The 27,138-nt window shown below is 37.3% G+C and overlaps 3 protein-coding genes across 5 annotated transcripts in view; all 3 read left to right on the forward strand.

The window, feature by feature from the left end:
- The first annotated feature begins 604 nt into the window (after nucleotides 1–604).
- On the forward strand, nucleotides 605–3,605 carry LOC123866742 (protein CWC15 homolog). The gene is made up of 5 exons (XM_045908450.1): nucleotides 605–799; nucleotides 1,000–1,176; nucleotides 1,718–1,997; nucleotides 2,304–2,408; nucleotides 2,636–3,605. Exons 2-5 carry the CDS (start codon nucleotides 1,046–1,048, stop codon nucleotides 2,771–2,773), a joined length of 654 nt encoding a protein of 217 aa, XP_045764406.1. The 5' UTR covers nucleotides 605–799; nucleotides 1,000–1,045; the 3' UTR covers nucleotides 2,774–3,605.
- A 1,657-nt stretch (nucleotides 3,606–5,262) lies between these two features.
- Nucleotides 5,263–14,039, forward strand: LOC123865539 (protein 60A). Its single transcript, XM_045906665.1, has 7 exons — nucleotides 5,263–5,785; nucleotides 8,203–8,392; nucleotides 8,973–9,127; nucleotides 9,955–10,155; nucleotides 10,636–10,709; nucleotides 11,207–11,341; nucleotides 12,369–14,039. The coding sequence occupies exons 1-7, from the start codon at nucleotides 5,413–5,415 to the stop codon at nucleotides 12,492–12,494; spliced, it is 1,254 nt and encodes a 417-aa protein (XP_045762621.1). The 5' UTR covers nucleotides 5,263–5,412; the 3' UTR covers nucleotides 12,495–14,039.
- Nucleotides 14,040–14,652: 613 nt separating this feature from the next.
- LOC123881033 (probable G-protein coupled receptor Mth-like 3) overlaps nucleotides 14,653–27,138 on the forward strand; it is a 35,800-nt gene continuing 23,314 nt past the window's right edge. For 2 of the 3 annotated variants that reach the window (XR_006799414.1, XM_045929602.1), the window contains exons 1-4: nucleotides 14,653–16,039; nucleotides 21,247–21,491; nucleotides 21,910–22,093; nucleotides 23,559–23,637. Coding sequence is in view for 2 of the 3 variants with exons in the window: in XM_045929602.1 (XP_045785558.1) it covers nucleotides 15,085–16,039; nucleotides 21,247–21,491; nucleotides 21,910–22,093; nucleotides 23,559–23,637 (1,463 nt within the window). In the remaining variant the exon portion in view is untranslated. The remainder of the gene's footprint in view (nucleotides 16,040–21,246; nucleotides 21,492–21,909; nucleotides 22,094–23,558; nucleotides 23,638–27,138) is intronic. The other variant, XM_045929725.1, reaches the window with a different exon arrangement.

A 27,138-nucleotide genomic window follows, 5' to 3' on the forward strand; every position in this document is an offset into this window, starting at 1 on the left:
CTTCTGATTGGTTGACACTCGCTCATTATTGGCTATAATGCATTGTTGGAAAAAGAAAGCCAATAACAACAATTGCGATTGTAATAATGATTGATGCAGGATTACGGAATCGAGTGGCTGGATTGCTTAATCGAAACAAAACCTATTTATCGCACCCAATATCACACTCCACTGAGGCCCGATCTTTTGCTCTTTTGTTAGTCGAAGTGGGATAGTTGTAATTATTTGTAATACGTTAGTTAAACTATACAAGTATGGACCATGTCTGTGCCGGCGCTCGTCGACACACGCACGGCACCCCCTTAGAGCACTTTCCAGTCAGTTTTAACAAAAAAAAAAAAAACACTCCAAAAAGGCAGAGCACGCCCGCCAGATAACACCAAACAGACGAAGTCTCTGGCAGCCTTTGTTCTACAACTACGCCGCCCTGTCATTGATGTCATTCAAGTGCCAAAAGATCTTGTCGTACCTACTGTACATTTATGGTACATTTATAACTGGTCTGTGTCATTGTGTACAAACTACAAAGCATTAAAGCCAAAGAGTATGTATGTAATGTAATCACTAGGTACGTTTAGTTTACATCTCCGGCTCCCTTACACACATGACACATTACATACTGTAGTCTTTGGTTTACATAGCTATTATTTGGCTATTTTGAAAAACGTAGTGATTATAATTTATATTCTCTGTGCTATTTTGAAGAGGCACAACATAGTGTTTACTATTTCAGTAACTTTAATTTTACAATTTGCAATACTTAATAAATTCTTGTATTCTTTTTGCACATAATAAGTAGGTAGGTACTGGTAAAAACTTGAATATGTGGACAAAGTTCTATACTATGGTTCTTTATTAGAAATTACAACTTGAATCATATTATCATAAATATATTTCTTGGTATACTTCCATTATCTTTACTAACAAATATACCAGTAGGTACACGTGAAAGATTATCTGGGTTACAAAGATTGTATTATGAATTAATCTTTTTTACAGCTGTTAATCTTGAGTTGAAGTGTGAGGATTGAGGAACTTTGACAAAATGACAACTGCAGCCAGACCAACTTTCGATCCTGCAAGGGGCGGCCAAGGTCGTGGTGAAAAAGATTTAAGTGCTATCTCCCGCCAATATTCTAGCAGAGATCTCCCGGGTCATACAAAGTTAAAATACAGGTATGTTCTATTAGACAAAATGGTTTTTCTGTATGATTTCCCATATCTAGCCCAATTTGAACCGAAACATTAATCAGGAGTCTAAAACACATAAACAAGAGTTTAACCCACATCTAAAGTTTTGTAATAAGACAATAAGTGAATTTTAGACAAATTATGCCATATCGCTAAAATGCCAGAAAGGCCAGACTAAATAATAAAATTGGGGAAAAGAATGCTCAGCGGATATTCAGCTATTTGTAATAAGAGTATGTTTCGATGCTTAGTTTAATATTAACATAACTAACTTCCTAGTATTAAAGTAAATTCAACCTGCTATCTGTTTGTGCAAAAGAGCTCGAAAGGCGCTTAACATATTTTATTGAAGTTTTGAGCTATGTGGTATAGTGGTAGCATCTGTGTATGAAAACTGGGAAAGTTCTACTTGTAGAATTCTACTAATATCTCTATATCATTTTTGTTATATACAAATATGTCTCTGGTTCAATTTCAATTTGAACTACTTGAATGTTCAAATTACTTGAATGTTTTATTATTTTAGGGAACAAGGTCAAGGAACTACTGATGAGCTACGATCAAGAGATTTCCGTAAAGAGCTTGATGAAAGAGAGAAGGAAGTCAAAGCCCCTAATGCTAGGAGACAAGTGGAGCCATCAGTGAAACGACTAAAGACTGACCAAGTGCCGGCAGCTAGTTTAGACGCTGATGATCCTCTTGAAGGCGACTCAACCGATTCTGAGGACTCTGACGATGATACCGCTGCCTTGTTAGCAGAGTTAAATAAAATAAAAAAAGAGCGTGCTATTGAACAGGCTAAGAAGGTCAGTGCAAATGGTTTAATCATGGTTTAATCAGTACATATAAAAAGACAAGTCCTGACTCACTTACTGACTTAATCATCAACACCAAGCTCAAACCCTTGGATTTAGAAATCAGAAATTTTAAACAGAGGTTCCCTTTACAATGTAGATAAGGAATAAGGCCGGATTTTTTTCAAAATTCCTACAGGAGCAAAGAAAGCCGCAGGTTGCTGCTAGTACTTTACAATAAATCTTGTATAGCTTTAATAAACATTATTTGACCTTAATAAAAATTAATGATCATAAACATACAATTTTGTTAAACAGGAAGCTGAGAAGAAACAAGAAGAGGAGAGAATAAGAATGGAGAATATATTGTCTGGAAATCCCCTGTTAAATTATTCTGCAGCAGGACAGAAGAATGATTTGAAGGTAGGTAATTAAATCTCTTCTAATAATAATAAAACTAACTTTCTGGAGTTACGGTTCTGTACAGAATTACTGTCCTCCATTTCATAGGTTGTTCATCAGATCTTCACCAAATTTAAATGGATTAAACTTGAGGGTAGGTACATTCTTTTTCCTTTTGAATTATTGAAATTTAACCTCTTTATGGACTCGTATCACAGAATAGTATTACTGAAGTGTATATTTTTTAGGTAAAAAGGCGATGGGATGACGATGTCGTGTTCAAAAACTGCGCCCGCACAGAACCTGAAAAGAAGGCAAATACTTTCATCAACGACTCTTTAAGATCAGAATTTCACAAAAAATTCATGGAAAAGTATGTTAAATAATCTTACATTAAGATGTTACTTTGTAATATAATATGGCTCTTACTAATAGGTACCTACTGTCTTCATAAAGTGCACATAATTTTTTTTTTGTTGTACAAACCATAACTTTTTTATGAGCAACCCAAAGGTTTTAAAGACCAGCAAAACGGAAACGAGCACAGCTAAGTATATATATTTGTGTTTTTAACGTATCTTTTCACAAAGAAGGTATATATTTTATCTCAGACATCTAGTAAAGAGTGTAAGAAGTGTGTAAAGTTTTATTAATAATAATTTGTAGGTCACATAGGACGTACTATTATTCTCTTGATCTAATTATGTACATTGTACCTAATGATTTTTCACATTTGTTTATAATTCAAAAATGTTCTTGATGTAAAGCCAAGTACCCATTAGCAATATAACTTGCAGAAGTCATCTCTGGCAAGCCACTTGCATTTACGTAGATAAACAATTACCCACCAAGTCAACTTCTGCAAGTTTTGTATCGTAAACACTGGCTCTATCGCGACAGATTGACAGATACAGTGTGATGATCATAATCTCCTCAGATTGGCCGATACTCGCTCACTATTGGCTACAATGCATTGTTGCAACAACAATACAATAAATTCAGCCAATCATAGCAATTTAGATTGTAATAATGATTGATGACGCTTTTTTCGAAATCGACCAGCAGATTACAGATGTTTTATAGTAGCTTGACATTAATTGACAGAATTGATTTCTGCAAGTTGTATTGTTAGTGGACACTAGCCTATAGACTTAGTAAAGTGTAATTAGGTAACTAAGTTCTGTTTTGGGTTCAATAAATTATTATATAAGATCATAAGTTGGTTCATATTTAATCAAATTTTAAATGGTATTCATAATGAGTTTATTATTTAATAGTTGCCCCGCCTCGGCTTCGCACGGGGAGTCTACCTAATTCATAGACAAAATATGGGTATGAATGTGAACCTATCTACCTTATAAACGTGAAATGTTCTGAGGACCTACAATGAAACTCATATTAATTGCACTGAGACAAGGCGCGTACCAATTTTTTTTTACCGGTATCAAGCTGTTACTAATAAGAAAAATGAAAATTATATGCTATGTATTTTGGTTAAGAGCTAGTCTAGGTACTTCTAACTAAGCTATTATACTGATCGCGAACGATTTGCTGTTCCGAAAGTGTTCATCAAATCTTCACCAAACTTACGTGGTACGAACCTGACAGTAAGTACAACTTTTGAAAAAAAAAGGTTTTTTGAAAATCGGTTCAAATTTGACGGAGTTATGGAGTAAAATCGATAAAAAAATTGATCCCACATCCCGAAGAATCTCTATTTTTTTTCGGGATAAAACTACCCGCTATTATGTAAATTGTTAACCCAGAGTATCAGCTATCGCTGTGCCAAATTTCATTTACATAAATCCGTTGAGTAGTTTTCGATTGATGCGCGTACAGACAGACATACAGACAAAAATTCAAAAAAAATGTTTTGGGGTCTAGTTATATCGATAATAATGTTTCCTCCCATTAAAATTTTCAAAATATAGGTAGGTACTATTTAATGTACAGAAATCGTCCACCTGCAGTTTTATTATAAGTACATATTATATAGATTCTATGCAGAACCCAGTGGTGACTGGTGTCGTCCAATGGTGTCGTTGATAAGACATGGATGAAGTCGTTGATTAATACCTACGTAAATTACTAACGACTTAATTCATGATTCATATTTAAATCATTTCTTTCGTACGCCTACGAGCTAATTGCTCCTATTAGGATTGACCTTAGTCTTTTACCGCAATTTAAGTTGCATTTTGTCTTGGGACAACAATATGAAGACACGTTTTCTTTTACAAGACCGTTGCGTTCCGTTTTATGATAGATAAATAGAAATCAGAATTACGAATAAATAAATAAGGAGGAGCTAGAACAAAACGGTGTTATTGCACAAAAAAACTTTTATAGGTGGAGCCAAAAATTGAATGAGAGCTTCGGAAACTTTACTGTAATTATACTGTTTCGACAAAGGTTTCGATCGAAGCCTCGAACTTTGGCCGTTTTGCTTGGAAATGAGTTTAGGTTTGTATTCAGTGATTGAAATCATGAACATTGGAGTCAACTTCAGTACCGTTTGAGGTCGTTGGTCAAGAAGTTCCCAAAAAACATGTTGCTCAGAAAGCGTAATAATAACGTTTTGTTCATAGATGCTAGAATTTTTGCACATAACATTTTAAATTGTTTGACTATTTTTGTGTAGGGAAGGATTATCTCTTTTCTTTTGCAATCGCGGGAAAATGCTTAGTTAATAGTTAACGATGAAATCGTGGTTCATCTGTGACCGGGAGACAATTCGTTGAAGTAATTTAGTCGCAAATATTCGAGTTGATCAACTATGAAGGAATGTGCATATGAATGCGTGCGGCTGGCGTAGGTACCTACGATGTTTACATTATTTAAACTGAGAGGGAGGGGAAGTTACGGAGAGCGCGGCGCGGCGGCGGGCGGCGGCGGCCTACCTTGAGCGGGCAGGTTCAGTGGCTGTGGCCCGTGGCGCTGGCTGGTCCCGACGAGTATCGCGGCCGGCGCACACGTCAGTTGAGTGGGCGCGTTAACTGCGTACACAATAAGTGAATCAACGAACATGTCCGGCTCCAAGACGGCGTGGCGGTACGCGAGCTGTGTACTATTTGTTGTCGCGACCGACGCTGCCCTGTCTGGGCTGTATATCGATAATGGTATCGATCAAACGGTAATACACCATTCGATGACGCGTCATGAGAGACAAGTGGTCGAGCACGAAATACTGGAGCTTTTGGGCCTCGGCGACAGGCCGAGAAGATCCCAAGCGCCGCCTCTGGAGCGCTCGGCCCCGAGTTTTCTGCTGGATGTTTACAAGCAGCTTGCGGAGGAACATGAACAGGCTCGCCCGACGCGCAGTTCTGAAATGGCCCTCAGTGGGGAAGAGCAGCATGCCATCGATGAGAGCGATTTAATTATGACATTCCAGAGTAAAAGTAAGTTCAGATTTATACAGTTATAGTATTCTCATTGGAAATACCGATATTACATGTATTTAGGTACCTATGTATAACTTAAGTGTATCGCGCGCAATGAGTAGGTATTTTCTCAGAAGTTAGTTCAGTGGCCACTACTTTATCAATGCGGGGATTACAGTAGGTACAGTAAGTTTATATAAATAGGTCTTATTTATTAGTTATTATTACTTTATTAATTTTAGTAATTTAATTGCAAAATTATTTTATCCAGGGTGACATTGCTGTTAGTTTGCATTATACCTCGGTAGTTGGTTATTCCTTTCGGTTTTTAGTGGAACAACCAACTTGACTGGTCAAATATGTTGTCAAGTCAGGGTAGGCATCTGTGTTGTTCCTCCATGCCAGAGGAGATTCTGATTCCGTGGACACCTGCTGATGGAGTCGAAGAGTTGCCGATCCCTTGTGCTCCGTCGTCAGTGGATAACCACCGTGCTCCCCCGCCCATCGGCCGATGGTGTCCATGGTGTATTTTCCTCACGAAAAAAAAAACTACTGTGTAGTTGCGCTAGCAAAAACGACTTCATGTATTGAAAATTGAAATGCCTCGCTTGGAAACTCGCGAATTGTAAAACTTCATGAGGTAGTACTTAGGTAGGTATCGTTTATAAAACAAATGGCTTCCCTTTGAGCTGACCTGAAGTTGAACCCGGATTTACTAATATTGGTGACAGTAATTTGCACCGTTTTGCCGTTAATTTATCTAGGTAAGTACCTACCTAAACCTATTCATATGCACAAGTTTTTCAGCGTTACTAATAATATTCGCGATTAATATAATCGATAATCTTTCGCGATTTTCTCAAAAAATTAATTAATTTTGAATTTTTTTTTCATTAAGTAATGTAGTTGGTAACTACCTATAGTAAACTGTAGGTAGGTAGGTACTTTGTTCGTTGGTTATCCCGAAGGAACCCTTTTTTCGTATATATCTCATTCAACGAAGTAGTTATTAAGATAGCTAAACATTTACTATGTTTTTCGGAAATTAAATCTTATTTGTAATGTATTTAGAGTTTAAAATATAACATCCACCAATACAAATATCTTCTTCGAAAGTGAATCGGTGGCCCAGGTAAAAATGAGTCAGATTCTACCTACCTACCTACCTAATCATCTAAAATTTTATATAAGCCGACCATAGCACGGTAATGGTATGTATAATAGATAATATTACCGTGACCATAGGTTGGTTGGGTTTATCAGCAACCTTTAAAATTCAAATCTTTAGAGGAATTTTTGAAATCCTGTTGTTTAATATTTGGTTTTAGCCCTTGCCTAGTTGGTGCTAGTGAGTTCTTTAAAATGAAAAAGAATAATTGTTCAAATCTTCTGATATGGAGTTATGGATTCGCGCGAATTGAGAACCTTCTACTTTTTTGAAGTGGGTTAAAAATCGATGAAAATTAAATTAGGTAGGTATCTGATAGCTTGCCTAAGTTAAATTAATTTCTTAATGTATCGAGAAAATTCCTTAAATATTCATTTACTTATTTGCATATGTAAATAAATTCAAAATCGCAAAATATAGGTACGTTAAGATGTACACGTGCATTGGGAGTCAAGTTACACCAGGCTTGTGAGACACCTGTTGCGAACTCATTTGCATGCCATTAATATTTCATTAAAGCCAACAAGGACATGTAAACATAGGTTATTTTTAACTAATGGGAAATGGAAAACCACGCTTAATGGTAGTATTTAAATCTATCAGGTAGGTATAGACCAGATTCAGAAGTAAGGATACCTGAAGCGGAATGCTAGGTCGGAGTCACTAATATTTCCTTTATAGAACTGAGTTTAATCTTGGAAATTACGAAGGAACTGATTAACCGATAAAATATACTTTGACATCATAATCTAAATCTAAATATGTACTTAGTTACTTATAAAACGAAAAGTTGACTGACTGACTGACTGATCTATCAACGCACAGCTCAAAGTATTGGACGATGCGCGTAAGAAAGGGTAAAGGTGAACGTACACTTATCCGAGCCGAACGAATCGAACGAAACGAATTTTAGAATTTTCCCTTCGAATCGAAAGTGTGCGAGGTTTCATGAGATTTCATGTACAGAATCCTGTATGAAATTGGCTGCCGTAGCGGAAATTCTTTCAGGTAGGACGTAGACAGAATAAACATGGCTGCCTAGACTTGAAAATAATCATTTTACGTTACTCTCTGATCTTATATTTCATAATGCTACCCGGCTGAGTTTGTTCTGGGCTCTTCTCAGACCTGGGCGCGTTTGGAACCCTCATAGCTTTAGTTTTAAGTTTACGATCACCACTATTTATCATCTTACAAATCTGACAATTCTGACTATCAAGAGTACCTACTTTGAATAAATGATTTTGATTTTGATTTTAATTTCTAGAGCATCACCTGGGTGCGTTACGTCATGGCCACGGAAGGCACGTCTGGTTCGACGTGACGAGCGCGCCGGGCGACTCGTCGTCCCTTCTCACTGCAGAGTTGCGGCTACATCAGGCAACGACGCACTCAGACGATCCCACCGCCTTATATACAGTCGTCGCAAACCGAGTTATAAGCGTCGATAATTTGGGGTAGGTAATTTATTAGTTACAGACAGACAGACAACGAAGTGATCCTATATCACTTCCTATCCTAGTGATCCTATATCCTATAAGTGATATAGGATCTCTACGTTCTCTGTCAAGACCCATTAAGGGAATTAGGACCTATAAGGTGCTTCCCGTTGATCTAGAACTGTGATCTAGAATCATGTTTGGCAGGCTGTCTTAGTGGTCTTACTGTCTTAAGTAAAGGGAAAAATCCGAAAATCGTAAATTTGTGGTTACATCACAAAAAATTTAAAGTGTTACTTCTTGTAGGTACGATAGTACGGAGCCTTATGCAATAGGTACCACCATTGATTTTAGAGCCACCCCTATCTAAGGGTACCACCAATTTTGATTTCGCAAGGTTTTCGCTTGGAGCGCGGGCTGTAGAGATACAGACTGGGCTTAAAAATAAGGCAACCAGAGTTTATAATAGTTTGACGCTAAAGTGTTTCACCGCTCGAATTCTTTCAACGTTGATGAGATGTAAAATCTTATACTAAGCTTCAGCCTGTCAGAACTTTTTTATGCATTTGTTTTCTGATAAAGACTTTATTGATTGTAGGGGGATTCAAATGGAGCAAGTTGCGGCAGTCAACACAAGCGCCGGTGCTGAAGGCTGGTTGGAACTGAACGTCACGGGAGCGCTGTCCACCTGGCTCAATGCGCCTGCGGATAACCAGGGATTCTTTATTACTCTGCATCCGCATTCGCAGCCTGGTACTTTAATCATCATTATAATCAACCTATACATAGTCTACTCACTACTGATTCGCTAACTCAGTGTCTAACACTCAAGGATAGCCAATGAGCTCATTTGACTTTTTTTTACAATTCGTTGAAGATTTTCTACGAAAAATTATTTTAATATCACTCAGTGAAGCAGCAATGTAGAACCAACCATTGTCAAATGAACTCGGTGGCTATCATTCAGTGTTAGACACTGATTTATCGAATCACCCCGCAGGACTCCTTAGAATGAGAAAGGGTTTAGTTAGGATTAGGACATAGTCTGCCACGCCACGCTGGCGCAGTGTGGATTGGCAGACTTTACACATCTTTGAGAACATTATGGAGAACGCTCAGGCATCAAGCATGCAGGTTTACTTACGATGTTTTCCTTCACATTTATAAACCAATCGGTACCTATAATCGGCACACCTACCTTTTAGGGTATCGGTCCTCATAGTGAAAAAATGGACCCTTACATCATCATCGTCAACCGATAGACGTCAACTTCTGGAAATAGGCTTCTTGTAGAGATTTCCACCGCCACGGTCTCGCACCGCCCGAATTCAGCGGCGACTCGTTTGATGTCATCGGTCCACTTGTGGGGTCCTGCGAACTTTGCATCTTCGAGGTCGCCATCCCAGCACCTTGGGGACCCAATGTCTATCGGGTTTTCGATCTATGTGCCCTGCCCATTGCCACTTCAGCTTCGCAACCCGTTAAACTATGTCGGTCACTCCCATTTGACCATTATAATATGATCACTATGTTTCCGTCGGTCCGTGTATGATATACCTACTCTCGATCTTGTATTTTAGAACGGAACGTCAAACCAGAAGAGATAGGCTTAGAAGAGACCCACGGTGCAAACTCCGAAGGGAAACAGCCTTTCATGGTTGCGTTCTTCAAGAATGGACCTAAACTGGGTTCCGCGGATACAGGAGCGCGAAGAAAACGCGAAGCGAGGAGATGGCGTAACCACGGCTATTCAGAAAATTACCTGAGAAATCCTCTAACTGGCAAGTAGTTATTTTTACTTTTATAATTTGCTAGCTGATACCCGCATCTTTTTTCGCATGGATTTAGGTTTTTAAAAATCCTCTCTAACTCTTTGATTTTCCGGGATAAAAAGTACCCTGTGTCACTCTCCAGGTCTTTAACTATACCCATACAAAAATCAGTTGGTCCGTTGCCCCGTTGCGACGTTATTGAAGGATAAACCAACTAACAAACACACTTTCGCATTTATTATATGGGTATTGATGGGTAGTGATGCCATTATGCGTTACAGTGTCTAGCAACCAAATTTAACATTGATGAGATTGGTTGAGAATGGTAGCAATCTTTACTTAGGTATAAATTACAAGAAAACCTATAAGAAGTCTGAACTTAAAATAACATTGTAGGCTCTTAATTTTGTGGGTACAACTTACATATTCATCGTACGAAACCCTCTCTACATGACTTTTTTTCTTGAAAGAAGTTTATTGAAATTGCAGATACATCACACTGGACGACACGGAGCTGCGAGATACAGACGCTTTACGTCAGTTTCAAAGATTTGGAGTGGCAGGTACATACTTTTTTCAATTCTATTATTACAAAAGGCAAATCACTATTTTTTAAAATGCTAACTCACCCGTGACGTAATTTCTTTGTCATCAAGGATACCGTCTTTGATGAAAAAGACCGTTATGTATTTTTTTGAGATTAGCATTTTCCACGTAAGACGAGTCAGGCCGAGGCGCGGACGTACCTACCCGTATATGAAGTTATTCTATATAGTTTGGAAGTGTCTAGAATTTAGATGGCCGCAAGCGGTTATCCGATGTAAAAATATCCGGCCAAAAGTTTTTAGTTCTAGTCTTTCTAGTAAAATCTCTGCGGGCGCCAACCATATTTTTGAGTCACTAACCAATCACAAAAGAAACTACCTATGTTTTATAATTCAATTTGGAATGTGTTTGAAAACATGTTTGTGATTGGTTGTTGACTCAAATACACTCAATCACCACTCCAAGATGTAAAACAAAAAGTCAAAAAGTTATATACTCAGGTATATTTTCACAGGATTGGATTATCGCACCGGACGGCTACGGAGCATTTTACTGCAGCGGAGAGTGCAACTTTCCCCTGAACGCGCACAAAAATGCGACAAATCATGCGATCGTGCAAACATTGGTTCATCTTCTAAATCCTACTCAGGTTTGTATGGTTATCATCGTCAACCCATCTCCTACTCACTTCTAAGCACGGGTCTCCTCTTGGGTTTATATTATGGAAAACTCTCAGGCATGCAGGTTTCCTCTCGATGTTTTCCTTCACCGTTAAAGCAAGTGATATTTGATTGCTTAAAGCTCACATAACTCCCAAAAGTTGAAGGAGCGTGCCCAACATCAAAACGCCGACCCCTCGAATAGCAAACCAATGTTTTAACCACTAGACTATCACTATTCCACTCAGGTATAGATTTTTGGACTCCTGGAAAGTTTTTCCTGATTTAATAAGTGCTTAGTATGCATTTTTAGCATTCCGTGTTTTGAAACACGCTCGTAGGTGTCGTTTTACCCGAAGCGCTCTGGTCAATTTAAGCATCAAAGCTTGGGACATCAGCTCAAAGTTGCCTGTCTATCGTTTTTTGACAGGAGAGTGTTGCCAGAACTTTTAGACCTGGTTCTCCTTTCAACTATCGTACCGCAAGGCATCGTCAAGGTCTGCACCCGTACCTACCTAGTCGAAATTCCACGAATCAATTTGCTTCCTCTTTTCTATTTGGAACCGCTACGATATGGAACGCCCTTCCGGCATCAGTTTTCCCCTCCACCGTTAATATTGATAGGTACATTCTTTCAAGACAAGAGTGACTTATCTTCATCATTAAGCGCTTTCCATCTTGCCATCATCACTTGCCAGAAAATCTGATTGCAGCCAAGCGCTAGTCAATAAAAATAAGTTCGTAGACGCCGTGTCTGTATCTATGTGTACTATGCTGCTACGCACATGCTTGTCACGTACACAAATCAAAGTCAAAGTCATTTATTCAAATTGGGTACTATTATACACTTTCTGATTGTCAAACAATGATGTACCTAGTGGTGATGATAATTAAGTACCTAATTACGTCAACTTAAAACTAAGGCTACAAGCATAAGAAATTGTCTTCACTTTTATTTTAAAAATAAGAATGTATGAGCTTTGTCTACCTGGAGTTTTATAATATTTTTGTTTCTAGGTACCCAAGCCGTCTTGTGCTCCAATCAAGTTGTCTCCAATTTCTGTTCTGTACTACACGGATGACTCTAACGTGATACTGCGCAAGTATAAGAATATGGTGGTTAAAAGTTGTGGGTGTCATTAGTTAACTGTGGTTTACTTTACTGGGTAAACGTGAAGTGTATATTCAAATACAAACTACGCAATTTGAAGTAGGTATATTTAAACTCAAACATTAAATATGATGAATGTGATATTTCAAACAAATTATGTATGTGTACGAACAAAGTACCTACTTATATATTATTATGTTAGATAAAACATTCAAAAATTAGTTTTGACGAATGACGTTGGTCAAAATACCAACAAAGATGGTTGGTTGGATGACTAAAAATACCAACTAACAGTGGTTTAAATCTGAATCCCTCGGGTCTATGAACATAAATGACTATAACAGTAATAAAATAATGTTGAAGCCATGGAGCTAACAAAACTATTATTTATATAATTCTAATTGTGTAATTGAAATGTACTGATTTATCTATTTAAGATCTTACAATTTGAACTAGTCGAATACATGATCGAACAAAATGTATTCATTAGGTAGCTAGGATAGATATAGGTAGATAGGATATTATTAAAATAAGTGCAAATTTTTACCAATAGGTACAGCTTTTCTAGATTTTGTCTATTCTGAGCACTAACCTCTACTAGTACAAGTACGCTGGACCTGAGATTGCCGACTTGTTTTTGAAGATATTGGCGCTTCGTATATTGGCGCTTATTTGCCATATTGGCGTTGATAGCAGCAGTGAGTACAACTGAAATATTATTATTAACGTGGTTAACCAATTCTGTGACCTGCGTTTAATCTTACGTAGATATACAGTAGGTATGTAAAATGGTTACGTACTATTGGATGGAGGTCTTTTCTCAGGGATTATAATATAATGGACGTGGAATGAAAGTTTAAGTGAAAGACGTCCATAATATTTTTGCTTTGACATTACTCTACGAACTTTTTTTGTTTTATGAATTGATTGTGTACGAAACGTTGCTAATACAAACCATTAAATTGGGGAACGCCATTCCGGTCGTCCGAATATTCTGCCAAGTATAACTTCAATACCTTCAACTTATTAAGTTATCAACTTATTAGTTAGTTATTATTAGCATAACTTAAATACTTTCAAGAGTAAATAGGCATCTTTCAGTTTAAATAGACCTCATCATTGCTTTTTATTGGCATGATTGTCGCCAAGAGTAATCTTACGACATGAAAAAAATACTAATTTAAATCACTGACGAAAGTGGAGTAGGAAAATTGAAGTATATTACCTACGCTTAAGTTGTGTTCATGTAAATTATTTTTCTCATTTGCTTGAAAAAAGTTTAAAACCACTTTGGTGTTGCTTTCTTGTTCATTTAGATATGATATGTATTATGTAGGTATTTTTTTACAAGTCTTAGGTGTAAGATTTTGTTAATAAAGCCATGCCATTTGACTGAAATGTTAACAAATAATATTGACTTTCCCATTTTTTACACTTAGGTACTTACGCGATTATATCTAGAGATTAAACAAATGTAATGTGCCAATTTCGTAATTATATACTTAGTTATTTAAGAATAATATTTTTAATAAGAACAGGTCCATAAATCGTTTGATCATTAAACGTTTAAATCGTAATCAGTAGTTTTTTTTTTATCTAATCCTATTCCCTTCATACAGTTTGCATGGTACATGTCAGCGAGGAAAAGTTTTTTGGCGTCGTTCAGTCTAGACAAGGGGTAGATTCAATAAAATATGTATTTGATATCAAGATCAAGATATCCCGAGGCCTAGATTTCAATTAAGTTTCAGTTAAAACGAGACAGATTTATGCCAGCGGCATAACGCTGTCTCTTTTTAACAGTGTCTTAAGTCTGAGCAAAGTCAAAGTGCGCTCTATAGATCTCATAGTTGAGCCGGATGCAGAAGGACTTGGAAATCCAAGGCATTACTGTTCCAACAAAACTATTATTGTGATTGATGGGAAAGGATCCTGACCCTCAGCAATGAGGAATACGACGCTGAGAGAGAGATGTAAGTAGGTATAAATACTGCCTATGTAAATTATATTAGGTAGGTATCATTATATAGGTACCATAATATTTTTAATTCTTATCAATGGCTCTAACTCACTATATTCCACGAAATCGGTCGTCTGATTAGTGATTATCAGTATTTGATAACGATTGAATCGTCATCTTTGTCGCAATGAGTATCTACGATTCCACGTACCTACTTATCTACTAAAACTGTTTACGTTTAGTGCTTGTTGAATTGTTGTTTCGTATACTTTATCAATATTATATCAAGACCGCGTTGTTCAACATTCAGCGTTGTTGTGTGTTGTTCGCGTTGACCTTAAGAAAGTGCATAATAAGTTTCAAATAAGATCAGATATCAAGGGTTTTCCAGTATACCTAGTAGGTATACAGCCAGTAAACACAGTGTTTAGTGGGGGAGCAGCAGGTAGTCGTCTCAAGGACGCTACAGCCTCCCGCGAGTGGTCCAACAATGATCACAAGGCGCTCAGGGGCCGGCAGCATTTAGCCGCCGCCGACGACCTATATCGCACGTTCCGTACTCCTCCGCAATATAAACAATGCAGTCCGCGACGACCGACACTCACCACCTGTTATAACCGTATTTATTTATTAAAATCACAGCCTCGAGTTTTGTTTAAACAATGTGGCCTCAGATTTTTCTATTCGCATTCGTAAATGCGGCGGTGGGTGTTTCTGCTGCCGGAGATTTTAACGATGATCAGCAAAAAGTTTTTCGGAAATGTTGCCTCGGAAGCCAAAGTCTTATTAGAGTGAACGAATCAAGTGCAGGATATGAATGTGTCAATAGTAAGTCTTTAGAAAAACGTTACCGAATTTCCAGTGAACCTCTTTACGTGGGTAAAAGTGTAGTGATCAGACATGGTTTTCCAATTGAGTGTGATGAACTCGAAGTTTTGCAAATCCGCGTTGCCGAAACTGAACTACAGCCGTGGGAAAATGTCTGCTATGACAAGCTAGTTGCTGAGATTGTAAACGGCAGCCTAAAATCGAACATTCCCAAAACAGTAGCATTAACTTGTAATCGTAATGAGGAGAAGAGCGTATCTGATTTTAAATTAAAAATAAATCAAATACGAAAATGTTGTCCACGAGGACAAAGTTTTGATACAGAATATCATGAATGTAAAGTGAATATTCAGCGAACCGATAAAGATTGGTTGGCAGACAAATTGGATTCCAATATAGGTGATATTTATGACGTAGAGTATGGACTCTCCTGTAAAATGGACGAATATTCTGTGGAACTATATGAAGATGCCTTCTTATTGACAGAAGAAAGAAGTAATTTATTGGTATCAAATAAGAATGGAGAAAAAAGCAGCACACTAATGCCGGGGGAGTGGTGTATGGAAGCAGAGTATGGAGGAAATAAGCGTTTGGCGCAAGTTTGTACGCGCAATTGTAATAAATTCAATGCTTATTGTTTAAGAAAATGCTGCCCACCCGGACAGCACTATAAAATTCGTCATTGTGGCACCCTCGCTAGTTACTGTGTACCCAATGAAGATATAAAAGGCTCATTTAACATTTCCTCGTATTTGGATCCTCTACGAGAATACAACAAAAACCTACTGGGTAAGGGCTTTAAATGTTCTTTTAATTTATTTAATCCATTAATTAGTTATAGATAGGTAATCTTTACTTTAAAACGCTTAACATTAGGGTCCTGTACCTCAACAGGAAAAAAGAAGCCTTATAGAATCACTTCGTTCTCTGTCTGACTGTCTGTCGTGTCTGCCAAGAAACCTTCAGGATAGATACTTCCCGTTGACCGAGCTGACAGAATCATGAAATTTGGCAGGTTGCCTGGTCTTATAGCACAACAAAAGGGGAACATCCGAAAACCGTGAATTTGCGATTCCATCACAAAAAAATAAAGATTTTTGTTTCCGAAATAATGATTAGTTTACTAAAATATCATATTAAAGTGGCACTGTACGGCATTAACTTGCAATTTTTTTCATCCTACGTACTGGTTTGAGATTTCTTGTACGACAATGCGGAACCCTTCATATGCTAGTCCAACTCGCACTTGACCGGTTTTTTATCTTAAATTTCCTTCATAATACTACGAAGCAGATAAATTATGAATATCCAGCGATCAGGAAAATAGGTATGTACTTATCAGTTGCAAACTAACTATCTAGGTACACCGTACCATAGGTTTCATTGGATTCAGCAAATCTACTATCATACCAGTAGATTTGCTGAAACTGATTGCTGGTAACTGGTAAGGTTGTGAGTGTGACTACTTGCCTAACCGCGACTAACACTTCAAAAAACTGAAGTGGTAGGCTTTCTTTCGGGGTACCTACAATTGAAAGCCATACATTGTATACTGTCAAGACAGTGTGTCATACCCATTAGTAGGTATAGATGCAGCAAGTCTTACTGATTTATATCTCACAGATTTTATAATACTTTTTTTTTCCTCTCTCTGGCTTTACAAAGATTAGCCAATGTCAAGTTTGTAGTTATTCGTAACAAGTTAGTTAAACTATACAAGTGTGGACCCCGTCTGTGCCGGCGCTCGCCGCTATAGGTACGCACGGCACCCCCTTAGAGCGCTTTCCGGTCAGTTTTAACAAAAAAACACTCCAAAAAGGCAGAGCACGACCGCCAGCTAACACCAACACGGACGAAATCCTTTATAATACTTATTTTAGAGAGCGTTTGTGGAGGTATGAAATAAAAAATGGAGATATGAAAATTTCAATACGCGTCGGTTTTAACGGACATGTTTGTTGTTTCACCGCATACGGTTCACAGCAGTTTCGTTTCGTTATATTATGTAGGAACTTGCTTACATGTTTCATTTAAATATCGAAAATACCTTACTGTAGGTAGGTACCTACACAATGCACTTATAGGTTTCCGTTTTTTGTTACGTTTTCGTTTCAATTAGAAATGCAAAAATGTGTTTGTAATCTACCGTTTCAATTAATTATAATAATCAATCTATTCGTAATCTGTGGATTAATTACTAGCGATGTTATTATTTGCCAAAAAATACCATAATTTTTTGACATTTACCAATGTTGCTAAGTTAATATAACGACAGACTACGTTGGCCGTTATCGGTTATCGTTTCCATCCGCTTAATTATTCTTGATTGGTAGGTACAGAGATAGCTTGCATCCCAAAGAAAGACAGGCTACTTTATATCCCGAAAAATCTAAGAGTTCCCATAGGTTCCCACGTTATATTGTTTAAAATGGGTAGGTAGTATAGGTATAGGTAGGTACCTACCACGCGAGGAAGTCGGCTGGTGGTGCGTGCCCAGTCCGAATTGAACCCTGGACCACACGATTAGGAGGCTGACGTCTAACCGTCTAGTATTACTGCTTACAAGCAGTAATACTAGACTTAACCATACATGGTTATTTATAGATTAATCCATTAAACACTAGAGTGAGTTTTTTGAAATACTTCTGTCTGTCTGTTAAGTCTGAAAAGGCTAAGCTGGTTGACGAGACATTCACAGGCAGGTAAAGAATAATGCATGGCTAATTTTTATTTCGGGAAAACAAAGTTTCTATTAAAAATCGTGCGCAAAAGCTAGTTTAACTCAAAAAGATATATACCCAACCTACCAATGACCTAGGTAGGTACATAGGTACGTCTTAAATTGAATCGCCATACTAATCTATTCAATAACCCTTGCTAACCCACACTTAATACTTCAATTAAAGTTTTAGAACACAGATAAGATTATGTTCATCTTAATAGTTATTATTAGGCGGTTAGACGAATACAGTGCGGATATTTTTGTTTACTTCCTATACCTACCTAGTTACCTACCTAAAGCAAATAAGTTTTGACGTCCCATTTTTGAAAATAATACTTATTTTAAAGATTACCTACTTATTAATGTTCTCCTGCCTACAATAACTAGGCGTGAGAATTTGTATCCACTCAGTGGAGTGAACATGTGTTCAGCAGACCAATCAAAGTATTGATAGGAAGATGACGTGAAAAAATATCACGTCATCTATCAAAAAGCTGATTGGTCTGGTGATAGCTTAGAAGAAGTACACCTACCAACGTACGACAATACCGCAACTGCCGGATTTCAGTCAGCTTTCATCATCATCAATCATCATCATGATTAACCCATTGCAAGCCCAGTGCCCGATCTCAATAGGCGCACGGATGAGAATGAGAAGGGTTTAGGCCATAGTCTGCCAACCTGGCTCAATGCGAATTGGCTTCACACGCCTTTGAGAACATGGAAAACTCTCAGGCATGCAGGTGCACTCTCACGATGTTTTCTTTCACTGTTAAACCAGCATAACTCTGAAATATTTTGAAATATAATATATTTTGGCCGCAGCCGAAGGTTTGGCCGAAGGTAGTTATTGGCTGAAGGTGACCGAAACTGAATAGAATATTCCTATTCTATAAAGGTACTTACTTGATAAGTTTAGAAATAAACAGAATAACATATAAAGTCACGTACTAATGCAAAGTTTTAAGTAACGCTAAAAGGATGATTACTGGGTCCTCTACCTTATGTACTATCTAGTACGGAGCGCTAGGACTATTATTATTTATATACTATTTTATATACTCATAATAAAATGCATTTTATGTTTGGTTTGGCCCGATGGCTTAAGTCATTCATGAGTCACATATTTTAAATTACACAAAGTACACAATTAATATTTTACACTAAGTAAATAAGTATTCAAGGTTTAGATGGTCACTAAAAATAAATTTATATCGCATATTTACCTGTGCTGGTTAGTATGAAGCTTTGTTCTACAATAAATAATAATGCATTCTATTTAACAGCACGCAGTTTAATATTTAACGGAATGCGAAAACTGCGAAAGGTATTTGTTGACCATTTGACTTCCATACTGACCCTAGGTATATTTATTTGACAAAGGCAAGGTCAGTCTCAGTGTGCCCAGTTTCTTGCTGGTTCTTCACGGTAGGAAAGGCATTCCTAATCAGTGGTAGATTGGCACTTGACGATTCAAAATTACTTGTAAAAGTTTAATTGAATAAAAATATTTAGAATTTTTAACTAGAACTTGAAATTCCACAGAAATCCAAGAGTCTTTTTCCTAATTCTGTGGGTAATTCATTAGCTTACGGACGGATCAATGCATTAAATCAAGTCTGTGTAGATATTGTACAGACCTTTCGGAATATCTTTAGGTAGGCTTGAGTTATTTTAAATCACGTCATCTCTTAACATAAACCTTATATGGGAAGGAAATCACACAATGGACATCGGTGCGATTCATTAGGTAAATATTATTAGTAGGAAACTACAAGCTTTTATTTAACTTGCTCCGATCGGGCCCAATCTTGCAATTGTACGTTTTTGTTATAAGAACCTTTAACCTACTTGTCGATTACGTCACAATAATAATCTCATTATATTGACTTAAAGCTGCAGCCATTTTTGTGACGGGGGCTATCTCAAAAACTAAACTAGTTAGGAATATGAGATTTCGATATATGTACCATAAATACTGAATTTAATCAACAAATACTGAAAATAACGATTCATAAAATAGTTTGTAAGCTGTGACAAAAACAAACGAACATTTTTGGGGTTTTCTTTCACGGTTTATTGCAATGTTCTAGCTTGGAAAAGAAATAATATTACATAGATTACATACACCCAAAATATGATGTTCATAATTATGTACGGAACCCTAGAAGAGCGAGGCCTAACTCGCACTTGGCCGGTTTTTTATTACAGCTCCTTTGGCTAGTAGTTAGAAGATCGCACACGGCCGCAAGATCCGCAAAAAGCTACGAGAGGGGCATTTTTCAGTATCCACTGAAAATGCGTCTGACGTCAGCACCAGCAGCATCAAGCTTGAGTAAAAATGCTTGAGACAGTCAGAACAGCTGACGTCAAAACATTTCTTCTATGTGTGTGCAGCGGCCGACGTTGCCCACACACACACGCATTTTCCGTGCGCATTTGGAAAATGCGTTGCGTGGGCTCCCCTCGATTCGTGCGGCTGATGCACCTAATACCTATAAGGTTTTTCCGGGTCGTTTCGTAGTATGCGATCACTATTAGCAAGAAATCTAGCACCTCATTGTTAAGACCTTGACAGCCAAGAACCGGTATTTAATAAGTCTATTGTATTGTTGAAAGTTTTTGTATTTAGAAAATCAAAGGTAATTATTTCAATAACTAGGTACTCACCAATCAGTTTTTAACTTCTGAATAAAATCTTGCCAATCAATTTTCTATTTCTACCTATTTAACACATTTTCATAGCTGTAGTTGCTAGCTGATGCTCGCGTCTTTGTCCGCGTGGATTTAGGTTGTTAAAAAATGGGAGCTCTTTGATTTTCCGGGATAAAAATGAGCACATAAACAGTAAAAGTGACATACTTATGTACATTCCACACTAAACCCATGCAAAAAATTAGGTCGGTCCATGGAAACCAACAAGTAAACACAACGTTATCATCATCATGATCAACCCATTGCCGCGCTGGCTCACTACTGAGAACGGGCTCACTTCTCTCAGAATCAAGGCTGACAAGAAAAAACACTTTCGTATAATAACTATAAAATAATGTGTAGGTACCTAATGATGGGCTAATTGCACATGAATTTCGTTCCCATGACACTAAGTAGGTAGGTATGGTATGTCAGTACCCAGTACAGTATTATGTAAATTCCCTGATACTGCAGAAGTAGGTGATGGGAAGAATTTGTCGATTTAACGAATTGATGTTGTGAGTACATTAATAATACGCGGTTTATCTCAAAATATTTAATGTTAATTCCCTTGTTTTAGATGTAATGGGCATACGCATCGATTTGCAGTGCCCCGCTGGAAAATTCGCCTTGAACCGATCGAGAGCTGAAGATCAGCATTGGTTAACCAGAGATGCTTACCTGGAGACACCAGCCTCTCTCACGAAAGATTACTGCCTGGAGGTATTTGATCGACGGGAGTGCCCCTATAATGACGTCATCGTCAGCGGCTTACTCTGTTTCGAGCCCCAAAAGGCTACAAAGGATTTCCGCATTTCATTCGTAGTAAGGTTTATTTTATAGTCTTTTTTCCTATCATAAACCACCAATGGGAATCTATCTATATATCTAGTTACAATAAAACTGTAACTGGACGATTTCTGTACACCAAAATATATTATATTTTGAAAATTTTAATCGGAGGAAACATTATTATCAAGAAAGACTACAAAAAAATATTTTTTTTGGAATTTTTGTCTGTGTACTGAACAAGTGGTAGATGGTGATGGGTTAACATAGGTAGTTTTTACCCCAAAAAACATCAGGGATTCTTCGGGCTACGGGATCAATTTTTTTATTGAGTTTACTCCACAACTCCGTCAGATTTGAATCGATTTACATAATTCCTTTTTTCCCCTTTAGATCAGGTTTCCCGGATCCGGAAAAAAGCATTGCATTAAAATATACCTACCTTTTTGTGCAGGTTATTACAATTTCGTGTGTCTGCCTGGCGCTAACATTGATCGTCTATTGCTCTTTGTCTGAGTTGAGGAACCTGCATGGAAGAACCTTAATATGCCACGTAAGCATGATGCTGCTAGCTTGCGGTTGTCTAGCAAGAGTACAGCACAATAGCATTCCGGACAGGCACATCTGTACATTGTTTGGTAAGTTGAGAAAACCTATATCTGCTTTTTATAAGGTTTAACTTAGCTTCCGCAAAAAATGCTACCTATGGTACTGTTAGCATTATACCTACTAAAAAGCTACTAAAATAACAGATTGGCTGATATAATAATAGGTAATGTTAATGACGTTTGGTGGTATCTAAATCCGGGGTATCGGTACATATTTTTGTGTGGAAATAATATAAAATAGTTATTGAGGTTGTGATTGAGGTTGGTTAAAACTTTAAATATGTATTTGTTTTGTTTATGTTACGTTACCCGTTACGTTCGCTCGACTTCAACATACACACTAAACGTATTAAACTAACGTGTAGAGAAAAAAATACTTTGTAGTGGCTTAGGAAGTCGGTTTTTTGAAAATTATTAGCTTAGAAGTCAATGCCTGCTACCTAAAATATCAATTTTGTTAATCACACGGCTTAGGAGTTCAGTACCTTGCAGCACGAGGATTGAGGAATCGCAATCGGAATCTGAAGTCCAATGATGTAGTCTATTCTTGGGACCTGAAATAATATTGTCATCCGCAGTTCCTGAATCATAATATTTTAGGAGTGTTGTACTAGCTGCATCATCCAGGGTTGAATTGGGAATTGGAGTTATGAAGTCGTTGCTTGTTACCTATAACATTAATTCACTATGAACACTTCTTGAATCTTCATACGTGAGTCTCCATTCCAAATTTCAGTAAAATCCATCCAGTAAGTAGTTTTTGCGTGAAGGAGTAACAAACACACACACATACACACAAACTTTCATAATATCATCATTTCATAATATTAGTGTGATAGTGTGATGTGTTTAGTGTGATATTTGATCGCGAAATAGAAAACGGATTTATGGTTATTTTGTTGATCACAATTCAGCTGAGGGATATTTGTCGTGCCTAGTTATTGTCTCGATGTTATCTTTGATCTATCTTATCACCCAATCAGTTTGACTCTTTAATAGTACCTGCCTAAACTAGCCTATGGTTTCAATAGAAAATATGAATCACGTTTATTTTTAATCCCCGACCCAAAAAGAAGGGTGTTATAAGTTTGACGTGTGTATCTGTGTATCCGTGTATCCGTCTGTGTCATCGTAGCTCCTAAACTAATGAACCGATTTTAATTAAGTTTTTTTTGTTTGAAAAGTGGCTTGATCGAGAGTGTTCTTAGCTATCCTAATCCAAGAAAATCGGTTCAGCCGTTTGAAAGTTATCAGTTCTTTTCTAGTTACTGTAACCTTCACTTGTCGGGGGTGTTATAAATTTTTAATTTACACTTGTTATTTCAATCAGACGTAAATACGTAGTAGATACCACGTAGTACCTATTTACCAACGGAAATGTAAACTCTATGCATAAATAGTTCAACGGATGAGATTATTTGAAAACAAAAGTAGGTATGTTGTTATCCTAGTATGCTTCAGAGACGATTTGTTCAAATGTTCATTGTTTGTGCAGGGTACGGCATATACTTCGGCTTTGTGGCGGCATTTGCTTGGCTCAACGTCATGTGCTTCGACATCTGGTGGACATTTGGGTAAGTTTCTTGTATACTTAAGCTTACTGATTAAATATTATATTCTATGAATATTTAATTCATGGAAGTTTCGATCTAGATGATTTAACTGTGGGTATATTTGATAGTTTTGTATATAAAATTACAAATATAAAATTTATTCGTCAGGTTAAAGTTTATGTTGTCAAGTGAAAAATCAGCCCTCACCAAAAAATGTTTTTCATACTTCTCAGGTAAGGTATTCTATGTGGGTGCGCGTCCCCGGCATGATAATGTTAAACGCTTATAATATTTATCGAATTAAAAAAGTTGTACCTACTTATCAATTTTAACTAAATAAATGAAATAGGTAGGTGTAATGAATGGTAAGTAAATCCATATCAATACTGCCATACTAATACTATAAATGCGAAAGTGTGTCTGTTTGCTAGCTTTTCACTTGATGACGTTTGCTACTAAGTTAGCTTAAATTCCGGGGAAGGACATAGGTTACTTATTATCCCGGAAAATCATTGAATTACCACGGGATTCAAGACCCCAGCCGCTTAAAGGACTTGCATCTCGGAAGTTTGTCATAGGCAACTTTTTATTCCGGAGAAAAGAGATCCGGAATTTTTTTATTCCGGGATTTTTTTAAAAACCTAAGTCCACGCGGACGTTATTGCGGGCATCATCTAGTAAGAAAAAAAAAACTGAAATGAAATTAATGAGAGCTGATAACATTATCTTCTTTCACACTTACGCACGCCGTGCTAGGGTGGCAACTTCTCAGAGAATACATACATACTTAGCTAATTTTTTTTTAATTTTCTAACAAACTAAACGTAATATTTTTACTTTTAAGAGAAAACTATTCCTTTAAGTTATTGTTACCTACTACTGTTCTCTACAACTGAGATAAAATTTTTAATTTATCGAAGTAGGTCGTTAGTAAAGCTCATTGATGGATGCATAACATTATTACGTAATCCCAGCTACATAGGTACCTACTCGTACCAGCCGTAGATGTTTGTTTGATCGTGGAGTTTTCAGAAGTTTTTAAATATCTCGTTAGTTATAATAAATGTTTATACTAACATTTGTGGGCATTCAGAGTGTCGGAGTGATCCAGTACTGGTTCCATAAAAAAGATTGGTTAAAGTACATATTCTATGATTTCTAGTGTGGGATGCTTCAAGGTTGGCCTAATGGTAAGGGTCAAAGCAAACAGGCGATTAAATAAAGCACATCACATTTGTTATTGATATTGAATATTGACGACTGCAGTTTGCGGAAACACGGCCCTTTCTCGCGCTTCGCACTATTCCATTCAGTTATTTCGCCGCCGCGTTGTTTTCACCGTTGCTTTTTTAGACTAGAAAATTGCTTATTTTAACGTCATCTAGACATTATACATACATACTATAAATGCGAAAGTGTGTTTGTTTCTTGGTTTGTCGGTTTGTCCTTCATTCACGCCGCAACCCATAACGGAGCAAACGGGTCGACGTGATTTTTGTATGGGGCTAACTTAGGCTGCTTTACATCCATGGGTTTTTTTATATTCTAAATCCATACGGACGAAGTCACGAGCACCAGCTAGTAGGTAATACGAATGCAAACATATACGATATCGATTTCAGATTACCTACGATTTAATCAAAGATTCAAGAACACTCGGGTAATTGGGTCATCGAATAATGTCAATATGTTTTCATTAATTGTAGGTAGGTAATAAAGACTAGGGTGTGGGATTAGTGATAATCGATTTTGTCATAATATCGCCCCTGTTTTCTATCGAGACGACTCACAAAATTAGTACCTAGGCGGTAGGTAGGTACGTGTGTATACCTACTCATGTAGACATGGCATGATAGCAATCTGTATCTATTGCAAATATTACCAGGAAAATTGATCAGTGCGGACGTTATGTACCTTCTATATTTAATATTATACAGATATTCGAATAATGTTTATGTACGTAGCTGTATCCTAGGATTGTAACGATCATCATAATAATAAAATTCATGCCGTTGATATCATAAAAACCTGATTGTTACCGCGCTCTTATTTACTTTGGATGCCTGCAAAGTCATTGTCGCAACCAATGGTTTTCCACTGCTAGACATTTTCCTGTAGGGGTTTTTATACTGTCTTGTGCTGGAGTTTAGCGGCTGCCTACGGCTCTTTTTACTTTTTACAGCTTCTACCCACATAGGTGGTGGGTCTACAAACATGATTTCCGGTGCGGGGTTAGCCAGTACCTATGTGGCATCCATTGCCACTTCAGCTTGCAGTATGCAGATAAATTCGTGTGATGTACCTAATCTTTAGACTGACACTCGGGGATGTCAGTAAAAGAATTTTCAAAATCGGTTCATTCGGATTAGTTCCGGAGATTACCGACTACATACAAACTTACAAAATCTACAATAATTACCTATAGAAGTGTAGATTAGTTATTAGATTATATACTGAAACCTGAAGAAAGTGAAATTGTAGAGCTATCTAAAATGCTAAATCGCTTGGCGTCACGGCTTTGACAGTAGGGTGGTATATAGCCACGGCAGAAGCCTCCCACTAGACCAGACCAGAAATTTAGAAATTATAAAATTCCAAACCCCTGCCGGGAATAAACCCCGGGACCTCCCACTAATAAGATCTTTTATTAGGTAATATTTTTATTAACTAATATTTAGCGAGTATGGGTTTAATAAAAACTGCGATGCCCCTTCCAGGTTAGCCCGTTTCCATCGTAGACTGCATCATCACTTAGTACCACCAGGTGAAATTGCATTCAAGGGCTAACTTATATTTGAATAAAAAAAGTTGATCCTTCGAATGTAACATTTCTACTAAACAATCGCTTTCTATATTAACCATAAAGGAGGTGGAGTCGTAATTAACATTAGCCCATGGGGAATTTTGTATTACGTGTTAACTTACATACATAGGTCAAACGAAAACATCACCAAGCTAAATATAAATGGTGAATATGGCAGGAAGTATCATAAAATTAATAAATGCTAAAACATTTGGCTAATGTTAACGTTAGTGTTCATTGTTTATAATACCTCTAGTGTTCAGGTAAAGCTCACTGGAGTGAGAGGGTAGGTCTACTCGATCATATCTATAATTAGGTAACCAATAGCTACCTATCCCATTTTATCGGCACTTCTCGTTATCGCTTATTTTCCCCCTATCGGGTAATTATCGTGGAGCTTTTCCTATCGTTTGACAGTTAATACCCGTAACCGCGTGGGAGGTGGGGAGTATCATTATAATACTATGGTGATGTGGGGCCTGCCATTACTATCTTTACTTATTAGTTTCATACATAGATGAATTGTTTACTTTTCAGGGTTCCGTGCCCGAAGGGTGCCAACGGGATCCTATTACAAAGCCTCCGCTGGCCGTCCGTCTGTCTGTCAGCGGGCTGTATCTCGTGAACCGTAATAGGACGTAGAGAGTTGAAATTTTCAGAGAATGTGTCTAAGAATAATACAGAATAGTAGTAGAGAATTTCTATTGCCGCTATAATGA

This window comes from Maniola jurtina, chromosome 1, assembly GCF_905333055.1.
Source record: "Maniola jurtina chromosome 1, ilManJurt1.1, whole genome shotgun sequence".
Classification (NCBI taxonomy): Eukaryota; Metazoa; Arthropoda; class Insecta; order Lepidoptera; family Nymphalidae; genus Maniola; species Maniola jurtina.